Here is a 22421-nt window from a genome sequence, read left to right on the forward strand (position 1 = left end):
ATATTTGATTTAAATTACGTTATTGTTTGCATTCTGGTTTGTTTTAAATGGCATCGTTAGAAGTCTTGCAGCTTCTGCGATACACCAAATTTGTAAGTTTCGTGCACGAGCACTTAAAAGAGAAAAAATCTGGAACGTCATAGGCTTGACTCTGATTGTCCAGTGTGCTTGTGGAGATGTGTGGTTGATGCGCATTTTCGGTGATGCGCATTATTTTGTGCTATTTGAAAATACAACATTGGCGATGAGGATAACTTTGAATTACCCCTAACTGCTGAACGTAACAAAAGTACAGAGAAAATTTTTCAACATGTACAAAAGCAGATGGACGCACAGGAGTGACGTCACCAGGAGTTTATAATGATACGTCAGGGTGATATCATTTTTTAATATTCCCACTTTAAGCAAGAGGTTGGTAATGTGCAGAGTGCGATTTTAGCGAATGGCCACCCTCGTCCGTTTCTGTAGCGAAACCAAGATTTGAAGCCTAAAGATGACGGAGGGTGTGGTTGTGTTGTAATATATTTTGCAAGGCTTCCAGGTGTTTGAACGCCCGCCTGTCATACAGCGTGCTTTGGTTTCGCATCCCAAGATCGTACAGGAGATGCGTTCGATGCTGGAGGTGTGACCGGATACCCTGTGCTGACTACGACGACGTAAATATTGGCTAGACTGGCCGCGCTCGACGAACAACGCAAAAGGAACAGAAACGCGACGTGGCCAACGCGATACAGCGTTGTCGCCACATGTAGCGCAGTAATTCCCAACCTTTATGTGGTTGATTACCACTTGGAGGTAAAACAATTTCATCGCGTACCACCTAGTTGAGTGTTACAAAGTAACCTAGGGGATGAAGTAACGAACATTTTGGGATCACTTACGATTTTTTAAATTCGAAATATATCCGCAAATTACGGAAAGGTGCTCGCGTACCACCTGGAATGCCATCGCGTACCACCGGTTGGGAAACACTGCCCCAAAAAGTTTGGAAACCACTGGTCTAACATACAACTTACTGGTTTCTGAAGTTGTGATATGGAATTTGCAATCTTACAGATTCCACCACTTGTCATCTTACAACCCCCCAGAGACAGATTCTCAATCCACTGAATACATGAAGCAATAGCAGATGCACTTTCATCATCAACTTTGTTGAAACCAAGATTCAACGACGTCATCTGAAACAAATAAAAAATTACTGGAGTCAGTTTTTATGTCAACAATATCATTATTATCAATTATGACGTTACAGAGGCAGAACAATCACTTGGTGAATTTAATCGTTGAGCTCCGGTAGCTCAGTCAGTTAGAGCAGGTTTTCCCAAACTTTTTTTCTCGGACCCCTAATCTTACGTCAGATCATTTTTCCCACGTAATTAGTGGAAAATAATTGTCCCCTATACGTATTGTAAAGCTTACGAAATCACTCAAGTTATAAATTACTGCAGTGAATGTTGCTAAGGCACTGTATGAAACGTACCAGTTGTGTTTTTAAAGATATCTTTACTTGTGTAACGGTGTTGCGTTACCGAAAACTAAAACGCATGTTTTGCGGCGGTGCGTGCCCCATAGTTTCATTAGCTTTTACCAGTCGAATCCAGTAAATCGCAAACAAATATAACTGCTGGTACAATATTAAAAAGCATCGACCTATCGGGTCTCATAAGTGCAGCTATGATTTAACTAGCCAGACATACACTATTCCATTTTGTGTGCACAACTGTCTGTAACTCACTTATCATTATTGCCTCATTGCTTGTACATATTTTTTACAAAAAGCAGGGTTTTACAATTGCTTGTTTGTGTGATTGCGTTATCTTACTAAAAACCTTAAAAGTGTGTTTTTGCGTTGACACGTGCACCATAGTTTTCTTGCTTCTACTTTGGAAGATAATTCTTAAATATGGAGTCGAGTGGACGTGGAATCTCTGCTTGAACACCTGAATTCCATTGAAACGAGTATCGAGTTCACAATGCAATGTGAATACGTCGGGGTGATATCATTTTTTGATGTTCCATTTAAAGAGAGAACCGGGGGCTAAAGGTGACGAAGGGTGCTTGTACATATATTTTTTAAGAAATGCCGGGTTTACGAAATGCTACATTTTTGCAAGGCCTCCCTAGTGTTTGAACGCCCGCCTGTCAGACCGCGTGCTTTGGTTTCGCCTTCCAAAGATCGTAAAGGAGATGCGTTCGATACTGGAGGTGTAACCGCATACCCTGTGCTGACTGCGACGCCGTATGCATTGACGAGACTGGCAGCGCCTGACGAACAACGCAATAGGAACACAAACGCGACGTGCCCAACCGCGGGTACAGCGTTGTCGCAACTTACAGCAGATACAGGTGAATTTTGGAGAAACGACAGTTTTGGGTAAAAAAATGACAAGTTTAAACGGATGTTTATAGAATAAATGCATATGAATTCACGCTGAATGTTAGAACGCAGACATTTTTCCAGTAGTGTATCGACACCTGGTAAACTCCCAAAGCATCGCTGATTTTAATGCTTAATAATTGAGTAAATAATTGAGTTAAATTACGTCATTGTTTCCATTCTGGTTTGTTTTAAATGGCATCGTTGAAAGTTATAGGCTCGACTCTGATTGTCCAGTGTGTTTGTGGAGATGTGTGGTTCTGCGCATTTTCGGCTTGCTTACTCCTTTCTTCTTCCCACACCCCTTGGCGTTTTTTCGAGCTTTCTTATATTTACGGTGTTGTTTACACTCACGCACTTTGTCCTAACGAACATTGATTGCATGACGACAGAAACGTCGATCAAATAAATTTTTGCGCACGAGCTTCAAAAATTGATTAAACAATGCTTGAATATGATTGGGACCAAAAATTATTTAATATGTATGGAAAAAAGAATGCAAAGTTTTTTTTTTACGAGGTTTCCAGCTGATAGATTTTGCTTGGGAGCCTGGGCCTCTTGTACCCCCTCCCTACGACTATGCGTGTTGGTATCATATGATGCAATATGGAAGGTGTCACTGGAGATGCATTGTTTGAAGTTTGGGTAAAAGTAAAACATTCATCTAAACTAGGGTTGTGCAACATGTGGCTCGCGGATTGAAATTCTGCTGCCCGCTATAATTTAGACAAAAAAATTATTTTAAACTAGTCCTACTACGTAGAAATGTTCCACGACACGTCATCAAGCAATCAGTCATGCATGAAGGTTAATATTAGGGCCAAGCGTTGAGCATAGACGCGTGCAATACTCATTTCGCAAGGATAATTAAATTTTCTGCTATAAAGCCAAGTCTCATTTCACTTTAGAGTCATTTTATTATTTTGTGCTATTTGAAAATACAATTTTGGTGATGAGGAGACCTTTGAATTACTCCTAACTGCTCAACGGAAGAAAACTACAGGGAATTTTTTTGAACTTGTATACATAAGCAGATGGACGCACAGGAGTGACGTCACCAGGAGTTTATAATGGAACGTGAATATGTCGGGGTGATGTCACTTTTTGATGTTTCTATTTGAAGCGAGAACCGGGGGCCTCTCCGCACAAACGTATACTGGTAACCGACTCATTCCGACAGGTATCTGTCGTTTCGGTTCGCGAACCCCATCGCCCACAAGCGTGTTGTAGTGCGTGCATTGTATACAAGAGCGGAAATCATAGTTTCAGAGGAAGAGGCTTAAAAACAGGAGGTTGGTAATGTGCAGAATGCGATTTTAGTGAATGGCCACCCTCGTTCGTTTCTGTGGCGAAACCAAGATTCCTCGCCTAAAGGTGACGAAGGGTGTGGTTGTGTTGTTATATATTTTGCAAGGCCTCCAGGTGTTTGAACGCCCGCCTGTTATACAGCGTGCTTTGTAAACTCCCTAGCACTGGCGTGGAGTACGAGACTTCGGCTTTCGTCGGTTTGAACCGTGGCAAAAATGAAGGCGCATTTCACTGCTGTTTAAACGTTCTTAACACGCAGTTTCGTTTGCCTCGTATTTGCGATCAACAATAACGCAGCACAAGCGAAACGTTTGTGACGCACACGTGGAAGGAAGAATTTATCATTTGTGTAGAGAAAATTGACTACCGAGTTCGCCGCGAAAACATTTATTTAAAACCACGTTTAGTTTTGTCCAGTTTTTCGGTCGAAGATTACATATACCAATCGCCATTAAAATTGTCAACATCGAAGACCCTATAAACTGAATATTATGGCGTTCAAACAACCTTCTGAGGTTAGCATTAATACTCGCCGCATCCCGGTGATGTGCAAAACTTTACGCCTCTGCTCCCAAGGCATCGTAGATTTTAATTAATTGATCTAGTTAATGTGATTAGTAAATCAAAACTGGATCAAAAAACCAAAGGCCCCTGGCAGGCTGTCGATCGCACACCGTATCAATAATAATGTATTAAAATCCCAAAACAGCGATCTGTAGACAGCTCAGATCGATTTATTGAGAGAAAAATATATTTCGCCTTAAACGGCATCATCAGTTTTTAGGCGAAATATATTTTTCTCTCAATAAATTGATCTGAGCTGTCTACAGATCGCTGTTTTGGGATTTTAATACATTATTATTGATCTAGTTAAATTACTCTATTGTTTACATTCTTGGTTGTTTTAAATTACTTCGCTGAAAGTCTTGCAGTTTCTGCGATACACCAAATTTGTAAGTTTCGTGCACGAGCACTTAAAAGAGAAAAAATCTGGAACGTCATAGGCTTTACTCTGATTGTCCAGTGTGCTTGTGGAGATGTGTGGTTGTACATTGATTCGCATTTTCGGCTTGCTTACACCTTTCGTCTTTCTACTTCACGCCTCCCCTTTGTGTTTTTCGAGCTTTCTTATCTTTACCGTGTTGTCTACACTCACGCACTTTGTCCTGAAGAAGTTCGATTGCATGACGACAGAAACGTCGATCAAACAAATTTTATCCCGTGAGTTTTAAAATTAATTAAATATGCTTGAAAAAATTTGGAACAAAATTTTTTTTAACTCAATACGCATTTGTGCAGAAAAAAATGATATATTTTCATATAAGGTTGCCAGCTAATAGATATTGCTTGAGAGCGTGGGCCTCTTTTACCCCCTCCCTCTGAATACGACTATGCGCGTGGGTATCATTTGTTACAACATGGAAGGTGATGTTGCGCTCACTTTACCGCATTATAACGAAGCGGATTAAATTCCTTTTTTCGCCGCGTTTCTCTTTTGCGGGTGTTGCGTGGACTCGTGGAGTCAGTCGTAAACTTTGGCAATGCAATCAAGCAGCACAACGCTGTAGTGTCATCTTGAATTACACATGGCTCCAACTTACTAACACGTTTGTGATTTTGGTCATAGTTATATGCTTGCATTTCCACGAAAGCCAATAAAACTATTACAAGGAATAAACAAACATATTTTTGTATTCGACCTTTGAGTTGTTTTATTAATGGGTAGTGCACAAATATGTGCAAGGAATATTCGTATTCATATGCAGAGCTTTTTTATTACGGTTACTTGAGAGCAAACATTACAAACCACCAATGTCTGCGTCTGCGCTATTTTTGAAATAAAAGACGGTTTTACGTTATAGCGAAACCTGAAGCGCATGTTTTGCGGCGGTGCGTGAGTCATAGTTTTATTTGCTTTTACTTTGAAGTAAGGTCTGGGAAATATTGAAACCAAATACAGATAGGAATAAAAACGCATATTGGTAGTCAATGAAAATTCCAACAAAAATTGTTACACTGTTAGTAACATTTAAAATTGAATTGATAGTTAACTTGTGTCACGTGAAAGAAGTGCTGCTGGTTAGGTAGATTTCATTAAGTAAAAACATTTTATTGCTACACTGTTAGGGTTAGAAAAACATATATTTAAATACTATCATCATTCTGGCAGAATCTAAACAAATTTATCGCCATAAGCGTTCCGCGTTAATGATTACAATTTCACATGACCGTTTAACACGAACATTCAAACTTCTTCCGGGTTTACAGTACAACAGCTTACATTTTATATATCGATAAAAACTTTGTTCAAAAACGTTATGTCACACAAATATAACGATGTTGAAATCCGAAGTATCAGAATTACTTGACACCAGACGCGGTTGACGGTTGGCGACGCGGTTTCGAAGCGGCGGGGGATTCACACCAGCCGGCGTCATGCCGTGACGGCGTCATTTTCTCGCTCGAAGCGTCTGACGGCGGAGTTAAATCTGATTTAACTTTTCCGTCAGCCGCGTTGATCTGAAGTTTGTTTTCGCAGGGTTTTTGACTTGTTATGATTAATTTTAGGTGGTTTTAGGTAATTCTATTTGTATTTGGAGTGTTTGGTGATTAAATATCAAAAATTAATTGATGTATTATTATTGTTGACAATGGCGAAAATTATTTTACGGTAATTAATTTTTTGGACTAATTAATTTTTTTGAAAACGTTTCTTTTGCGAAATATTATAGATTAGTGCCACTAACCGCATAGTTATTTGCTGTCCTAACTGTAAAAGCGAACCAAATAATACACATGTCGTATATATAAGCTCTGTGCATAAATATTACTAGATTACTAATTTAATTGTCGTATAATAAAACTAATTAAAATTTCCTATGTGATTAGTAAATCAAATCTGGATCAAAAAAACCAAAGGCCCCTGGCAGGCTGTCGATCGCACACCGTATCAATAATAATGTATCAATAATAATGTAGTTTTGGTAAATGGAGAAACTGATGATGCCGTTTTAGGCGAAATATATTTTTCTCTAAATAAATCGATCTGAGCTGTCTGAAGATCGCTGTGTTTGGATTTTAATACATTATTAAAATTTCCTATTGACGTTTTTGCGACACGCTGTAGATATCGACATGATTTGCCGTGTTGGCGCCAACCGCACTGCAGGTGTGAATCCCCTTGCCGTTTCAAAAAGCGCGGGAAAAATCCGCGACGGCTACGCATCGCCAGCCGCAACCGTCAACCGCGTCTGGTGTGCAGAGCCCTGTCACGTTCAATCAAGTGCCAAACCACTTTCCGCTCAACAGATTTTGTAAAAAAATCTCTCTATTTATCAAGAATTCGGTGCTAATTAGCGTAAGAGTAATTAAAATCGGTAGAGATCCCAGATAAAGCAAACAGCGTGAAAAGCCCGGTGTTTGTAGTCATTCTGATGAAATACTTCGGACTTTAAAAAAATTCAACATTGTAATTTGTGAGTGCGGAACGCTTTTATCGATAAAACATTTTTTTTATTCTGCCAGAATGACGATTTAAATTCAAACCACGGTAGTGCAACCGGTATTGTTGTTTTAATTTAACTTTTCCTAAACAGAATAAAGTTATGTGTGATGAACGATTCCAGAACATCCAAGTGTGTCGCGAGCCTAAGAAGTTTGGAAACCACTGGTCTAACATACAACTTACTGGTTTCTTAAGTTGTGATATGGAATTTGCAATCTTACAGATTCCACCACTTGTCATCTCACAATTCCCCAGAGACAGATCCTCAATCCACTGAATACATGAAGCAATAGCAGATGCACTTTCATCATCAACTGTGTTGTAATCAAGTTTCAACGACGTCATCTGAAACAAATGAGAAATTGCTGGAATCAGTTTTTACGTCAACAATATCATTATTATCAATTATTACGTCACAGAGACAGAACAATTACTTGGTGAATTTAATCGTTCAGCTCCGGTAGCTCAGTCAGTTAGAGCAGGGTTTTCCAAACTTTTTTGGCCGCGGCCCCCATTTTGTGAACATGGTTTTTCTCGGACCCCTAATCTTAAGTCAGATCATTTTTCCCACGTAATTAGTGGAAAATAATTGTCTCCTATACGTATTGTAAAGCTTACGAAACCACTCAAGTTATAAATTACTGCAGCGAATGCTGCTTACGCACTGTATGAAACGTACCAGTTGTGTTTTAGAAATATCTTTACTTGTGTAACAGTGTTGTGTTACCGAAAACTAAAACGCATGTTTTGCGGCGGTGCGTGCCCCATCGTTTCATTAGCTTTTACCAGTCGAATCCAGTAAATCGCAAACAAATATAACTGCTGGTACAACATTAAAAAACATCGACCTATCGGGTCTCATGAGCGCAGCTATGGGTTAACTAGCCAGACATACACTATTCCATTTTGTGTGCACTACTGTCTGTAACTCACTTATCATTATTGCCTCATTGCTTGTACATATTATTTTACAAAAAGCAGGGTTTTACAATTGCTTGTTTGTATAATTGCGTTATCTTACTGAAAGATTAAATGCGTTTTTGCGTTGACACGTGCACCATAGTTTTCTTGCTTCTACTTTGGAAGATAATGCTTAAATATGAAGTCGAGTGGACGTGGAATCTCTGCTTGGACACCTGAATTCCATTCAAATGAGTATCGAGCTCACAATGGAACGTGAATACGTCGGGGTGACATCATTTTTTGATGTTCCATTTAAAGAGAGAACCGGGGGCTAAAGGTGACGAAGGATGCTTGTACATATATTTTTTAAGAAATGCCAGGTTTACGAAATGCTACATTTTTGCAAGGCCTCCCTAGTGTTTGAACGCCCGCCTGTCAGACCGCGTGCTTTGGTTTCGCCTTCCAAAGATCGTAAAGGAGATGCGTTCGATACTGGAGGTGTAACCGCATACCCTGTGCTGACTGCGACGCCGTATGCATTGACGAGACTGGCAGCGCCTGACGAACAACGCAATAGGAACACAAACGCGACGTGCCCAACCGCGGGTACAGCGTTGTCGCAACTTACAGCAGATACAGGTGAATTTTGGAGAAACGACAGTTATGGGTTAAAAAATGACAAGTTTAAACGGATGTTTATAGAATAAATGCATATGAATTCACGCTGAATGTTAGAACGCAGACATTTTTTCCAGCAGTGTATCGACACCTGGTAAACTCCCAAAGCATCGCTGATTTAAATAATTGAGTTAAATTACGTCATTGTTTCCATTCTGGTTTGTTTTAAATGGCATCGTTGAAAGTTATAGGCTTGACTCTAATTGTCCAGTGTGCTTGTGGAGATGTGTGGTTGTTCGCATTTTCGGCTTGCTTACACCTTTCGTCTTTCTTCTTCCCACACCCCTTGGCGTTTTTTCGAGCTTTCTTATATTTACGGTGTTGTTTGCACTCACGCACTTTATCCTAACAAAGATTGATTGCATGACGACAGAAACGTCGATCAAATAAATTTTTACGCACGAGCTTCAAAAATTGATTAAATAATACTTGAATATGATTGGGACCAAAAATTATTTGACTGAATACGAAGTTGTGTATGGAAAAAAGAATGCAAAGTTTTTTTTACGAGGTTTCCAGCTGATAGATTTTGCTCGGGTGCCTGGGCCCCTTGTACCCCCTCCCTACGACTATGCGTGTTGGTATCATGAGATGCAATATGGAAGGTGTCACTGGAGATGCATTGTTTGAAGTTTGGGTAAAAGTAAAACATTCATCTAAACTAGGGTTGTGCAACCTGTGGCTCGTGGATTGAAATTCTGCTGCCCGCTATAATTCAAAAAAATATTTTGAACTAGTCCTACTACGTAGAAATGTTCCAGGACACGTCATCAAGCAATCAGTCATGCATGAAGGTTAATATTAGGGCCAAGCGTTGAGCATAGACGCGTGTAATACTCATTTCGCAAGGATAATTAAATTTTCTGCTATAAAGGCAAGTCTCATTTCACGTTAGAACCATTCTATTATTTTGTGCTATTTGAAAATACAACATTGGCGATGAGGAGACCTTTGAATTACTCCTAACTGCTCAACGGAAGAAAACTACAGGGAATTTTTTTGAACTTGTATACATAAGCAGATGGACGGACAGGAGTGACGTCACCAGGAGTTTATAATGGAACGTGAATATGTCGGGGTGATGTCACTTTTTGATGTTTCTATTTAAAGCGAGAACCGGGGGCCTCTCCGCACAAACGTATACTGGTAACTGACTCATTCCGACAGGTATCTGTCGTTTCGGTTCGCGAACCCCAACGCGCACAAGCGTGTTGTAGTGCGTGCACTGTATACAAGAGCGGAAACCTTAGTTTCAGAGGAAGAGGCTCAAAAACAGGAGGTTGGTTATGTGCAGAGTGCGATTTTAGTGAATGGCCACACTGGTTCGTTTCTGTGGCGAAACCAAGATTTCTCGCCTAAAGGTGACGAAGGGTGTGGTTGTGTTGTTATATATTTTGCAAGGCCTCCAGGTGTTTGAACGCCCGCCTGTTATACAGCGTGCTTTGTAAACTCCCAAGCACTGGCGTGGAGTACGAGACTTCGGCTTTCGTCGGTTTGAACCGTGGCAAAAATGAAGGCGCATTTCACTGCTGTTTAAACGTTCTTAACACGCAGTTTCGTTTGCCTCGTATTGGCGATCTACAATAACGCAACAAGCCAAACGTTTGTGACGCACACGTGGAAGGAAGAATTTATCGTTTGTGTAGAGAAAATTGACTACGGAGTTCGCCTCGAAAACATTTGTTTAAAACCACGTTTTGTTTTGTCCAGTTTTTCGGTCGAAGATTACATATACCAATCGCCATGAAAATTGTCAACATCGAAGACCCTATAAACTGAATAATATGGCGTTCAAACAACCTTGTAAGGTTAGCATTAATACTCGCCGCACCCCGGTGATGTGCAAAACTTTACGCCTCTGCTCCCAAGGCATCGTAGATTTTTATTAATTTATCTAGTTAAATTACTCTATTGTTTACATTCTTGTTTGTTGTAAATTACGTCGCTGAAAGTCTTGCAGTTTCTGCGATACACCAAATTTGTAAGTTTCGTGCACGAGCACTTAAAAGAGAAAAAATCTGGAACGTCATAGGCTTGACTCGAATTGCCCAGTGTGCTTGTGGAGATGTGTGGTTGTACATTGATTCGCATTTTCGGCTTGCTTACAACTTTCGTCTTTTTACTTCACGCCTTCCCTTTTTGTGTTTTTCGAGCTTTCTTATATTTACCGTGTTGTTTACACTCACGCACTTTGTCCTGAAGAAGTTCGATTGCATGACGACAGAAACGTCCATCAAACAAATTTTTTCCCGTGAGTTTCAAAATTAATTAAATACGCTTTAAAAAATTTGGAACAAATTTTTTTTTAACTCAATACGCATTTGTGCAGAAAAAAAAAGATATATTTTCATATAAGGTTGCCAGCTAATAGATATTGCTTGAGAGCGTGGGCCTCTTTCACCCCCTCCCTCTGAATACGACTATGCGTGTTGGTATCATTTGTTACAACATGGAAGGTGATGTTGCGCTCACTTTACCGCATTAAAACGAAGCGGATTAAATTCCTTTTTTCGCCGCGTTTCTCTTTTGCTGGTGTTGCGTGGACTCGTGGAGTCATTCTTAAACTTTGGCAATGCAATCAAGCAGCACAGCGCTGTAGTGTCATCCCGAATTACACATGGCGCCAACTTACTAACACGTTTGTGATTTTGGTCATATTTATATGCTTGCATTTCCACGAAAGCCAATAAAACTATTACAAGGAATAAACAAACATATTTTTGCATTCGACGTTTTAAGTTGTTTTATTAATGGGTAGTGCACAAATATGTGCAAGGAATATTCGTATTCATATGCAGAGCTTTTTTATTACTGTTACTTGTGAGCAAACATTACAAACCACCAATGTCTGCGTCAGCGCTATTTTTGAAATAAAACACCGTTTGTGTAACTGTGTTACGTTATAGCGAAACCTGACGCGCATGTTTTTGCGGCGGTGCGTGAGTCATAGTTTTATTTGCTTTTACTTTGAAGTAAGGTCTGGGAAATATTGAAACCAAATACAGATAGGAATAAAAACGCATATTGGTCGTCAATGAAAATTCCAACAAAACATTGTATTTGATATAAATTTGCCCGATGCCACCCCGAGTAAATTGTAAGTCAGACAATAAGTGTTGCTTGTTAGTCCGGACCTACTGGATCCCAGTCACCTAAACCTAGATACTCCCACATATGCTAGTATTAGAAAATTACTACACAAGGTGTCAATAAAAGCAAATACACTGTTAGTAACATTTAAAATTGAATTGATAGTTAACTTGTGTCACGTGAAAGAAGTGCTGCTGGTTAGGTAGATTTCATTAAGTAAAAACATTTTATTGCTACACTGTTAGGGTTAGAAAAACATATATTTAAATACTATCATCATTCTGGCAGAATCAAAAAAAATTTATCGCCATAAGCGTTCCGCGTTAATGATTACAATTTCACATGACCGTTTAACACGAACATTCAAACTTCTTCCGGGTTTACAGTACAACAGCTTACATTTTATATCTCAATAAAAACTTTGTTCAAAAACGTTATGTCACACAAATATAACGATGTTGAAATCCGAAGTATTAAATCAGAATGACTTTAATATAACGATCCTTTGGGGGTGACGTCACTTTCAATCAAGTGCCAGACCACTTTCCGCTCAACAGATTTTGTAAAAAAATCTCTCTATTTGTCAAGAATTTGGTGCTAATTAGCGTAAGAATGATGAAAATCGGTAGAGATTCCAGATAAAGCAAACAGCGTGAAATGCCCGGTGTTTGAAGTCATTCTGATAAAATACTTCGAAAAAAATTCAACATTGTAATTTGTCAGAAATTACTGCTATTAAAGTTTCCATCAAAATGATGTAACCTGTTGTAATATAAACCCAAAAGAAGTTTGAATGTTTGTGTAAAAAGTTATCGTGAAATGGTAATCATTGGTGCAGAACGCTTTTAACGATAAAACATTTTTTTTATTCTGCCAGAATGACGATTTAAATTCAAACCATTGAATTGAGCTTTTCCTAAACAGAATAAAATTAGGTGTGGTGAACGAATCCAGAACATCCAAGTGTGTCGTGACCCTAAAAAGTTTGGAAACCACTGGTCTAATATACAACTTACTGGTTTCTTAAGTTGTGATATGGAATTTGCAATCTTACAGATTCCACCACTTGTCATCTTACAACCCCGCAGAGACAGATCCTCAATCCACTGAATACATGAAGCAATAGCAGATGCACTTTCATCATCAACTTTGTTCCCATCAAGTTTCAACGACGTCATCTGAAACAAATCAAAAATTACTGGAATCAGTTTTTATGTCAACAATACATCATTGTATCAATTATAACGTCACAGAGGCAGAACAATCACTTGGTGAAATTAATCGTTCAGCTCTGGTAGCTCAGTCAGTTACAGCAGGGTTTCCCAAACTTTTTTGGCCGCGGACCCCATTTTGCGAACATGGTTTTTCTCGGAACCCTTATCTTACGTCAGATCATTTTTTCAATATAATTAGTGGAAAATAATTGTCCACTACACGTATTGTAAAGCTTACGAAATCACTCAAGTTATAAATTACTGCAGTGAATGCTGCTTAGGCACTGTATGAAACGTACCAGTCGTGTTTTTGAAAATATCTTTACGGACCCCCGTGCAGTCATTGCGGACCCCAATTTCGGAACCCCCGAGTTACAGAAAGAACCCGAAATATTTGTGGAGATGTGTGGTTGTACGTTGATGCGCATTTTCAGCTTGCTTACACCTTTCGTCTTTCTTCTTTCTACATCCCTTGGCGTTTTTTCGAGCTTTCTTGTGTCACGCACTTTGTCCTAACGAAGATTGATTGCATGACGACAGAAACGTCGATCAAATAAATTTAACGCACAAGCTTCAAAAATTGATTAAATAATGCTTGAATATGATTGGGACCAAAAATCATTTCACTGAATACGAAGTTGTGTTTTTTTTACGAGGTTTCCAACTGATAGATTTTGCTTGGGAGCCTGGGCCTCTTGTACCCCTTTGCTCTGGGTACGTCTATGCGTGTTGGTATCATGAGATGCAATATGGAAGGTGTCACTAGAGATGCATTGTTTGAAGTTTGGGTAAAAGTAAAACATTCATCTAAACTAGGGTTGTGCAACATGTGGCTGGTGGATTGAAATTCTGCTGCCCGCTATAATTCAAAAAAATATTTTGAACTAGTCCTACTACGTAGAAATGTTCCAGGACACGTCATCAAGCAATCAGTCATGCATGAAGGTTAATATTAGGGCCAAGCGTTGAGCACAGACGCGTGTAATACTCATTTCGCAAGGATATTCAAATTTTCTTCTATAAAGACAAGTTTCATTTCACTTTAGAATCATTCCATTATTTTGTGCTATTTGAAAATACAACATTGGCGATGAGGATAACTTTGAATTACCCCTAACTGCTGAACGTAACAAAACTATAGAGAAAATTTTTGAACATGTACAAAAGCAGATGGACACGCAGGAGTGACGTCACCAGGAGCAAATGAATGTAATGCTGAAGCTTATTAGAAGATGAATGTTAGGACGGAAACGTTTTATTGTTCGTGAGTGGTTCAAGTTCAGGAGTGGAAGCCAGGAGAAACCATACAAGAATTCGCGAAGATGCTGCCACCTGTGATTTTGGTTTTATCAACGATCCACTGGACTAAGCACTGCGGGCAAGATTCGTTTGTTCCGTGAATAACAAGGAAATGTAAAGGCTCTATTTAAGGTCAAGGATGACGAACTGAAGTTCGTTTTTGTGGAAACTGAAACAGTTTTTGGTCCTGAAAGGGACTCCTCCGTCAATAAGTTTAAAGGGGGCAAGACTCAATTTTCCGGGATACCTCAAAGGAATCGTTAAAGTGCCACAGGTGCGGGAAATCTGGACATTCTGCATCGACCTGTCGTATTAAAAACTCGAGGTGTAATTTCTGCAAACACAAAGGTCATCTGCAAGCTGTGTGTCGTTAGAAGACCCAGGTTTTTAGTGTGAGGTTGGTGACCTCTGTAAACTGCAAAACGGTGCCAAAACTTGTAATTCTACTTGTTGACTTCTTCAAATCGTTCAAGGTGGAACTCGATACCCCTGCAGGTGGTAACATTTTGTTAACTAACGTTTTGAAAAGCACTGGACGATCGAAGCTTGAGGCCACTAGCGTTTCTTACCGATCTGCCTCCGGTCTTCCCCTGAATATTATTATTTCATGCCGGTTGAAGGTTTACGTTTCAAATAAAGATATCACGAGGGTGCTTACGTTTTGCGTAACACGGCTTGACAATTGAGAGTATTCTGGGAAGAGACTCCTTTAAGGAACTGAAGATTTTTCTGGACAACATTTTGCATGGAACAAGAAAGCTGTCCATAAAGTTGTTGTCTGGAATTGAATCGCATAAAGATGTCCAACAAGAATGCAAGAAAATTTGCATGGATTTTCCTAATTTGTTTCAAGAAGGGTTGGAAACGTTACAAGGCGTCGAGTTAGAGGTGCAGTTCAAGCACAACCCAACTCCAGTGTATCACAAACCAAGGCAGGTTCCGTTTGCTCTGCTTGACGATTTGAACCAACGTTACGAAGCAGGAATTCGAATCAGAAAATGGACGTCAGCAGGGGAACACCGGTAGTTCCAGTAAGGAAGTCTTCATTACCCGGACATCTGATAAAGTGCGTGGCGATTACTCGGTGACGGTTAATCCCCCAACTAGACACACACCGCCAGCCGCTGCCGCTGCCGTTACCAAGTGATTTGATGCAACAATGCAAATTCGCACCTTGGGCATCTTCTCACCATGGAGGGTAGAAAAGCAAGGTCGACGTATCATAAAAATGCTCCCACCTGAAACTGTGTCGACCCTCCGATCATTTTTGGGTGCTCTTCAGTTTTACAGCATGTTTCTACCCCCGGAATTTTCAGCAGTCGCAGAACCGTTGTTCCGGCCAACGAACAAAGGCAGTTATTGGAGGTGGCAGAAGAAAGAACAAGAAGTTTTCAAGAAATTTAAACATCTTCTTTCATCAGACAATGCTCACACACATTTCGATCCAAGCCTTCCGATTGGAATAGCATGTGGTGCATCCAGTATAGAAATTAGTGCAGTTTTATTTCGTGGCGGATGGAAGTGAATGGCCCATTTGAAATATTTCAAAAACAATGGCTGAATGTCAGAGGAGATACAGCCATATCCAGAAGGAAGCTTTGGCAATTGTGTTCGCCATAGAGAAAACGTCAAAAAATTGACTACAGGAATCAGCCTTTGCAAGTCGGTGACCGACGGATCTGTCTTTACGAATCAATATAATTCCTAGAGCTCCAAAGGGAGTAAAAGACGATCAGCGCCAGAATACGATGTTTATTTCACAGAAATATTAATTTCGCCTATTTGGCATCTTCAGTTTCTGTCTAAAACAGAATAGCAATAAAAAATAAAAAATAATAAAAACCACAACAAAACAAAAACTCAACAATAAGTCCACTATCGGGACTGCCAAGACAAAAGCCGAAGCGGTTAAAACGATAAAAACTGTTTAAACATTAATATTTCTGTGAAATAAACATCGTATTCTGGCGCTGATCGTCTTTTACTCCCTTTGGAGCTCTAGGAATTGTGTTCGCCATTCGCAAGTTTTTTCAGTTTCTTTTCAACCGAAAATTTATTTTTTCGACGAAGGCTGTTCCAACGTTCGCAGCAAATCGTTGGCAAGATGGGCGATGCTACTCAACCAGTTCTCTTATGATATTGAGTACAGAAAAACTTCCGACATTCACAATAATGCTGACGCTTTCAGTCGTCTTCCAGCTGGAAAGTATCTCACATTTAATGAGGAGGAAACCGCCGTTTATACGGACACGGTCTGGGAGATTACTACGTTGAGTCAAGTGACGCCCGCAGACGTGACAGCTAATATGAAAGAAACGGCCAAAGACCGGATTCTGTCCAAGGTCATGAGGTATACTTAAGAAGGTTGGCAAAATTAACATTTCGACAAGGGAAGTTCGCTCAGTCGTTGCAGTCAGATTACAGATTCCTAAGCATCAGTCATGGTCGGTTACTGTACAGCTGCAGAGTTGTGATACCTGCAAAACTTCAACCTGAAGTTCTCAAGTTGTTGCATCAAAGTCACTTGGGAATGCAAAAGATGAAGCAACTGGCTAGAACAGCTGTATACTGGTCAAATATTGACAAAGACATCATGGATACGTGTCGCAAATGCCACAACTGTGCCGAGCATCAAAATGCTTCACCGAAAGCTTCATTGTATCCTTGGGTTTACCTGAAAAACCTCGGTGTCGACCACATGAGGGCAATGCCAATGACTTTATGGGTCACAATGGACGCGTAATGGGAATGGTTATTCGAAAAGACAACTTCTCAACAATCGGAAAATGTGTACAAAGATTGACGCGCTTATACCTTCAACCCCTCATATTGCTCAGGGAAAATTGTCGAGAAAAACTTCAGTTGCGAACTCGACAAAACATCGCAGTGCACCGACTGCATATAAAGTAGGGATGCCATGCTACGCATAGCACTACGAATCCAGAACATCCAAGTGTGTCGTGACCCTAAAACGTTTGGAAACCACTGATCTAACATACAACTTACTGGTTTCTTAAGTTGTGATATTGAATTTGCAATCTTACAGATTCCACCACTTGTCATCCAACAAAACCCCAGAGACAGATTCTCAATCCACTGAATACATGAAGCAATAGCAGATGCACTTTCATCATCAACTGTGTTCCCACGAAGATTCAACGACTTCATCTGAAATTATTTCATATACAAATTAGTTACAAGCATACAACTATTGATTTTTCCCATGAATATTTTACCGTAACTTCAAATATATCCAGGTTTCACATGAATACTTTTGTTAGTAAAATTAATAAAGTTGTCTTAATTTCCTGTCCCCCAACTGTTCTTCGTGAAAAACCAATTACCTGATTCAACTACAAACTGGGGGATATGCCAAAACGAACACGAACCCGAATAGATTCTGCAAATGTCAGCTTGATTTTAATATTCATGTGAAGCTGAATAATAAGTGATATTCCAGAGCAAATATTTATTAGGGCGTATAATGATAGTTTTGTGATATAGCGTATTATGAAATTTATATAATGCTATAACCGTATTATAATTATGGTGATTGCAACAAATTTCTGTAATCAGTCGCAGCCTGAGCAACATACTTGCACGCATCATACAGGCCAAGCTACTGGTAACGTCACACTTCACAGACGTATATATTGTCATCACTCAATGACAAGTTTCCACCGGTGTACCGACACTTGCTAGGAAATTATGCCGTTAAACATCGCGCACTCCAAAAACGATGATAACCCGTGTGGTTACTGATAATTGTACAGTGCAGGTGTGTCATTCGCCCTTTCTTATCGTTTTTTCACTTCTTTTTCTTTTGTAGCGTTTTTTCTTTGTTTCTGTGCCTCAACTTTGTCCACATTGCTTAACTTACATTTCCTACCTTCTGATGAAGGCTGCTGCATAACAGCCAAAACGTTAAGAAACGACGATTGGTGAATAATAAACGTGATACATAAAAAAGCACCGATAAAACCACAAGAATTATCATGTCAAACGTCCATTCATGACCACTAAACTGGAGTCTTTGTCAATTTGGGACATCCCCACCATACACAACTGCAATGTGACAGGAAAAATCTCATGTGTGACTTCAAGATATTTATCGGTCACCACATTTCCAATATATAACAATTTAATAAGGTTAACCCCTATTGAAAAATGCTTAGTTTTGACCAATTCAGCAAATATACCTTCTGTTTTATTGCTTCAGCCACTTCTCGTATCCCATCCCCACTAACTACGTCCATAGTAAGTTCAAGTGTGGGAGGAAATAAATGTAAAACACACGACAAAGCAAAAGCTTCTTCATCACCTCTCACTGTAAGCTTGTTTGGAATGGAATTAATCTGAGAATAACATGTCGGTTTACACAAAGTTGTTTAACCACTAAATATGGATATTTCGAAAAAAATTGTTTTTTTGTCAACACAAATACTGGGTAAAGTGTCATATGTTAATTTGACTTAAACATATGTAAACAAAGTAACCTAAGAAAAATCCTGACTTACAGACAAGTTTATTATAACAATGCTTACAAACCTCAAACACCGAATCAACAAATTTGGTTGTTATGTCCTCTTTCTTTACTGAAGTCTGAAAAAACAAATTAATCGTCGTCATTCAGTACATATTGACAAATAACAGCAGGGCTGACACAGAATGTTATGTAAAACAGAAAAACTATCAAGCTTTTGAAAAATGTTTTATGTAGTTCTTTGTAAATGCATCTACAATAGTAATATTCACTCATTTACTAAAAGTGTTTTTAATTTTTTCTTGGCAAAATATTAAATGCTGGTAACCTTTGAAATGCAAGAAATAAGATCACATTTTCCAATCACATGGATGCCCTCCTCTGATATTTGAAACTTAGATGTGTAAAGTTTGTTAACATTTTTGTGGACAGCTTCATCCATGATCAATGGTAATAGAGATTTTGAAATCAGATTTTCACTGATGTCCAAAGATTCCATCTGTAATGATTGGAATATGTGGTTTTACACAAAAAACATTTAAAAGCCAAACAATACTCTTGCTATTTTTAAAAAGGGCGATAAAAAACTTTTAGGAATGCTTTTCAAAACTTAATTGCAGCAACCAGTCATTTTCATGCAAAAAATATTCACCCAAATTTCAGTTTAGTAAACAACCATAACTTGAAAATTCATAGAATTTAGTACAGAGGTTGGCAATCCACAGCTTTGCAGCCACATGTGGCTAATTTAGCTTTATTTCTAGTTCAATATGGCAACATCATTCAAAATATTTTTTTTAGTTTGTGGAGTATTTGTACATCCAAAAGTATGCCAACCACTTTAAACTTAGGTTTTGAATAACTGAAATTGAGTTTAGTAAAAAATCATGCTAACTTCAAACAGGCTTTAAACATTTCTAAAGTTGTTGACAAATCAGTATGGATGTTGAAACACAGGAGAACCACTGGTCTAACATACAACTTACTGGATTCAGAATAAAATTTGCAAATACTGACATTTTGGTTGTTATACAACTACCTTTATCAGGATGTACTATCAATTTCAAGCCCTGACAAAAGTTGTTGCCAATAATAAGAATGTCATTATTCAAATGTTTTACTGCCAAAAAAATAATATATGCCGACGATTCTAATCTAATTCAAAATGCCAAAAATGTAGTTGTCCAAGTCTGACATTGAACTCCCATTTACTGCAGCAAACATGGTGACTAGTATATATAAATAAATGTATCCAAATTTTTTTCACCTTCAAAGTCTATTCCATTACATTACCTCACAATGGTGTATCACCAGTTATAAGAATTATCACTTGAGCTGACAGAAAATAAAGTTTGAAATTATTGAAATTTATGTTATAAATTAAGCAGGCAATACTCAATTATAAAAGTAAATAATAATTTGAACCGACTTGCTAACTTCTTAAATTTTTGCAGACATTACAAATTCAAGAAATATACCTTCTGCTTTATTGTTTTAATCACTTCTCGTATCCCATCCCCACTAACTTCGTCCATAGTAAGTTCAAGTGTTGGAGGAAATAAATGTAAAACACATGACAAAGCAAAAGCTTCTTCATCACCTTCCACTGTAAGCTTGTTTGGGATGGAATTAATCTGGTAATAACATATCAGTTTACACAAAGTTGTTCAACCACTAAATATGGATATTTCCAAAAAAATATTTTTGTTAAGCAAAGCATTTGTCAACACAGATGACTGGATAAAGTTGCATATGTTAATTTGACTTAAACATATGTAAACAAAGTAACCTAAGTAAAATCCAAATATACAGACAAGTTTATTTTACAATGCTTACAAACCTCAAATACTGAATCAACAAATTTGGTTGTTATGTCCTCTTTCTTCACTGAAGTCTGAAAAAAAAACAAATCATTCGTTGTCAAACACTACATATTGACAAACAACAGCAGGGCTGATGTAGAATATCAAGTAAAGCAAAAAAAAAATTAAAAAGGTTTGAAAAATGTTTTATGTAGTTCTTTGCAAATGCATCTACAATAGTAATATTCACTCATTCACTTAATGTGTTTTTAACTTTTTCCTTGGCAAAATATTAAATGCTGGTAACCTTTGAAATGCAAGAAATAAGATCACATTCTCCAATGTTATGGATGCCCTCTTCTGATATTTGAAACTTGGACATGTAAAGCTTGTTAACATTTTTGTGGACAGCTTCATCCATGATCAATGGTAATTGAGATTTGGAAAACAGATTTCCACTGATGTCCAAAGATTCCATCTGTAATGATTGGAATATGTGGTTTTACACAAGAAACATTTGAAAGCCAAAAACATCTTTTGCTATATTTAAAAATTGACGATAAACAAACTTTTAGAAACACTTTTTAAATTAATTCCAGCAACCCATTGTTCCCATGCAAACAATAACAACTGAATTTAATCAGTTAATATGTTAAAATTAGGATAAAAATTCATATAGTTTAGTTCAAAAGTTGGCAATCCACAGTTTTGCAGCCACTTTCTGCTTTTTAATTTGTGGAGTATCTCTGTAGGGATGGGCAATATTGAATAATACACTATTCTAGAACATTCTAGAATAGTTAAGTCGTATCCAGAATACCAAATCCTATTCTGTTTTTGTTTTAGCTTGTGCACTGAAGCACAAAAAAAACATTTTTTTTACATGACTCCAACAACAAAACACAATCAAAGAATAAATTTATTGCACTGTAATATATTTAGGGTTTCTATGTGCTTGCCTGCCAAGCAACAACGTAATTTTGTGGCTGTCAAACCTGCACGTCACAATCGTAGCACCTTATTTACTCGATTGTAAGCCGCGGCTTATAAAGTTGTTTAAGCAACCATTTGTGATGCTTACAATCAAGGGCGACTTGTATTACTCAATGTCAAGCAAATAATTTGTCTGCGGCTCTGAGTTTCAATGAAATTAACCTTTAACTCGCTCAGGCTTACCAGTACGTTTTTATCAAACATATTTATCAGTGTACCTGACAAAGAAGGCTTACATTAATTTTTTAAATACGGAAAGTTACCGTACATAGAAGTTACCGGATTTGGATAGTTTAAGATTCGAATCCTATGGATTTGCTACTCAGAATTACCGATCCCTACCTGAATATTTTAGTGTGGTTCCCTATCTCTGTATACCAAAAAAATATGCCTAACCAATTTAAACTTAGATTTTTGAGATCCGAAATCAAGTTTAGCACAAATCAATGCTTACTGGATTTAAAAATTCTGATGACTTCATTCCAGTCATGCGAACAGATGTTGAAACATACATATAGAACCACTGGTCTAACATACAACTTACTGGTTTCTCAAGTTGTGATATGGAATTTGCAATCTTACAGATTCCATTACTTGTCATTAAGCAATATGGCAGAGACAGATTCTCAATCCATTGAATACATGAAGCAATCGCCGATGCACTTTCATCATCAACTGTGTTCCCATCAAGTCTCAAATACGTCATCTGAAATAAAAATATGTTTACAAGCCGAATCTCATCCCGCAAAAAAAAAATTGAACATCCCGA

General features: G+C 38.3%; 1 protein-coding gene across 6 annotated transcripts in view; it reads right to left on the minus strand.

Annotated features, from left to right (window-relative positions):
• The window catches only part of LOC145894912 (uncharacterized), a 425937-nt gene that overhangs the window by 72194 nt on the left and 331322 nt on the right, over positions 1-22421 (minus strand). For 2 of the 6 annotated variants that reach the window (XM_082983586.1, XM_082983585.1), the window contains 11 exons: positions 22197-22358; positions 20967-21137; positions 20698-20751; positions 20336-20491; positions 19186-19356; positions 18923-18976; positions 18574-18729; positions 17381-17542; positions 12878-13039; positions 7374-7535; positions 1017-1178 (listed from right to left, as the gene is read on the minus strand). The exons of 1 other annotated variant lie outside the window; for it this stretch is intronic. In XM_082983586.1, coding sequence (XP_082839712.1) covers positions 1017-1178; positions 7374-7535; positions 12878-13039; positions 17381-17542; positions 18574-18729; positions 18923-18976; positions 19186-19356; positions 20336-20491; positions 20698-20751; positions 20967-21137; positions 22197-22358 — 1572 coding nt within the window. The remainder of the gene's footprint in view (positions 1-1016; positions 1179-7373; positions 7536-12877; positions 13040-17380; positions 17543-18573; positions 18730-18922; positions 18977-19185; positions 19357-20335; positions 20492-20697; positions 20752-20966; positions 21138-22196; positions 22359-22421) is intronic. 3 more of the 6 variants (XM_082983587.1, XM_082983588.1, XM_082983590.1) reach the window with 3 other exon arrangements.

The sequence above is a fragment of the Ascidia mentula genome, chromosome 3 (genome assembly GCF_947561715.1).
Source record: "Ascidia mentula chromosome 3, kaAscMent1.1, whole genome shotgun sequence".
Taxonomy (NCBI): Eukaryota; Metazoa; Chordata; class Ascidiacea; order Phlebobranchia; family Ascidiidae; genus Ascidia; species Ascidia mentula.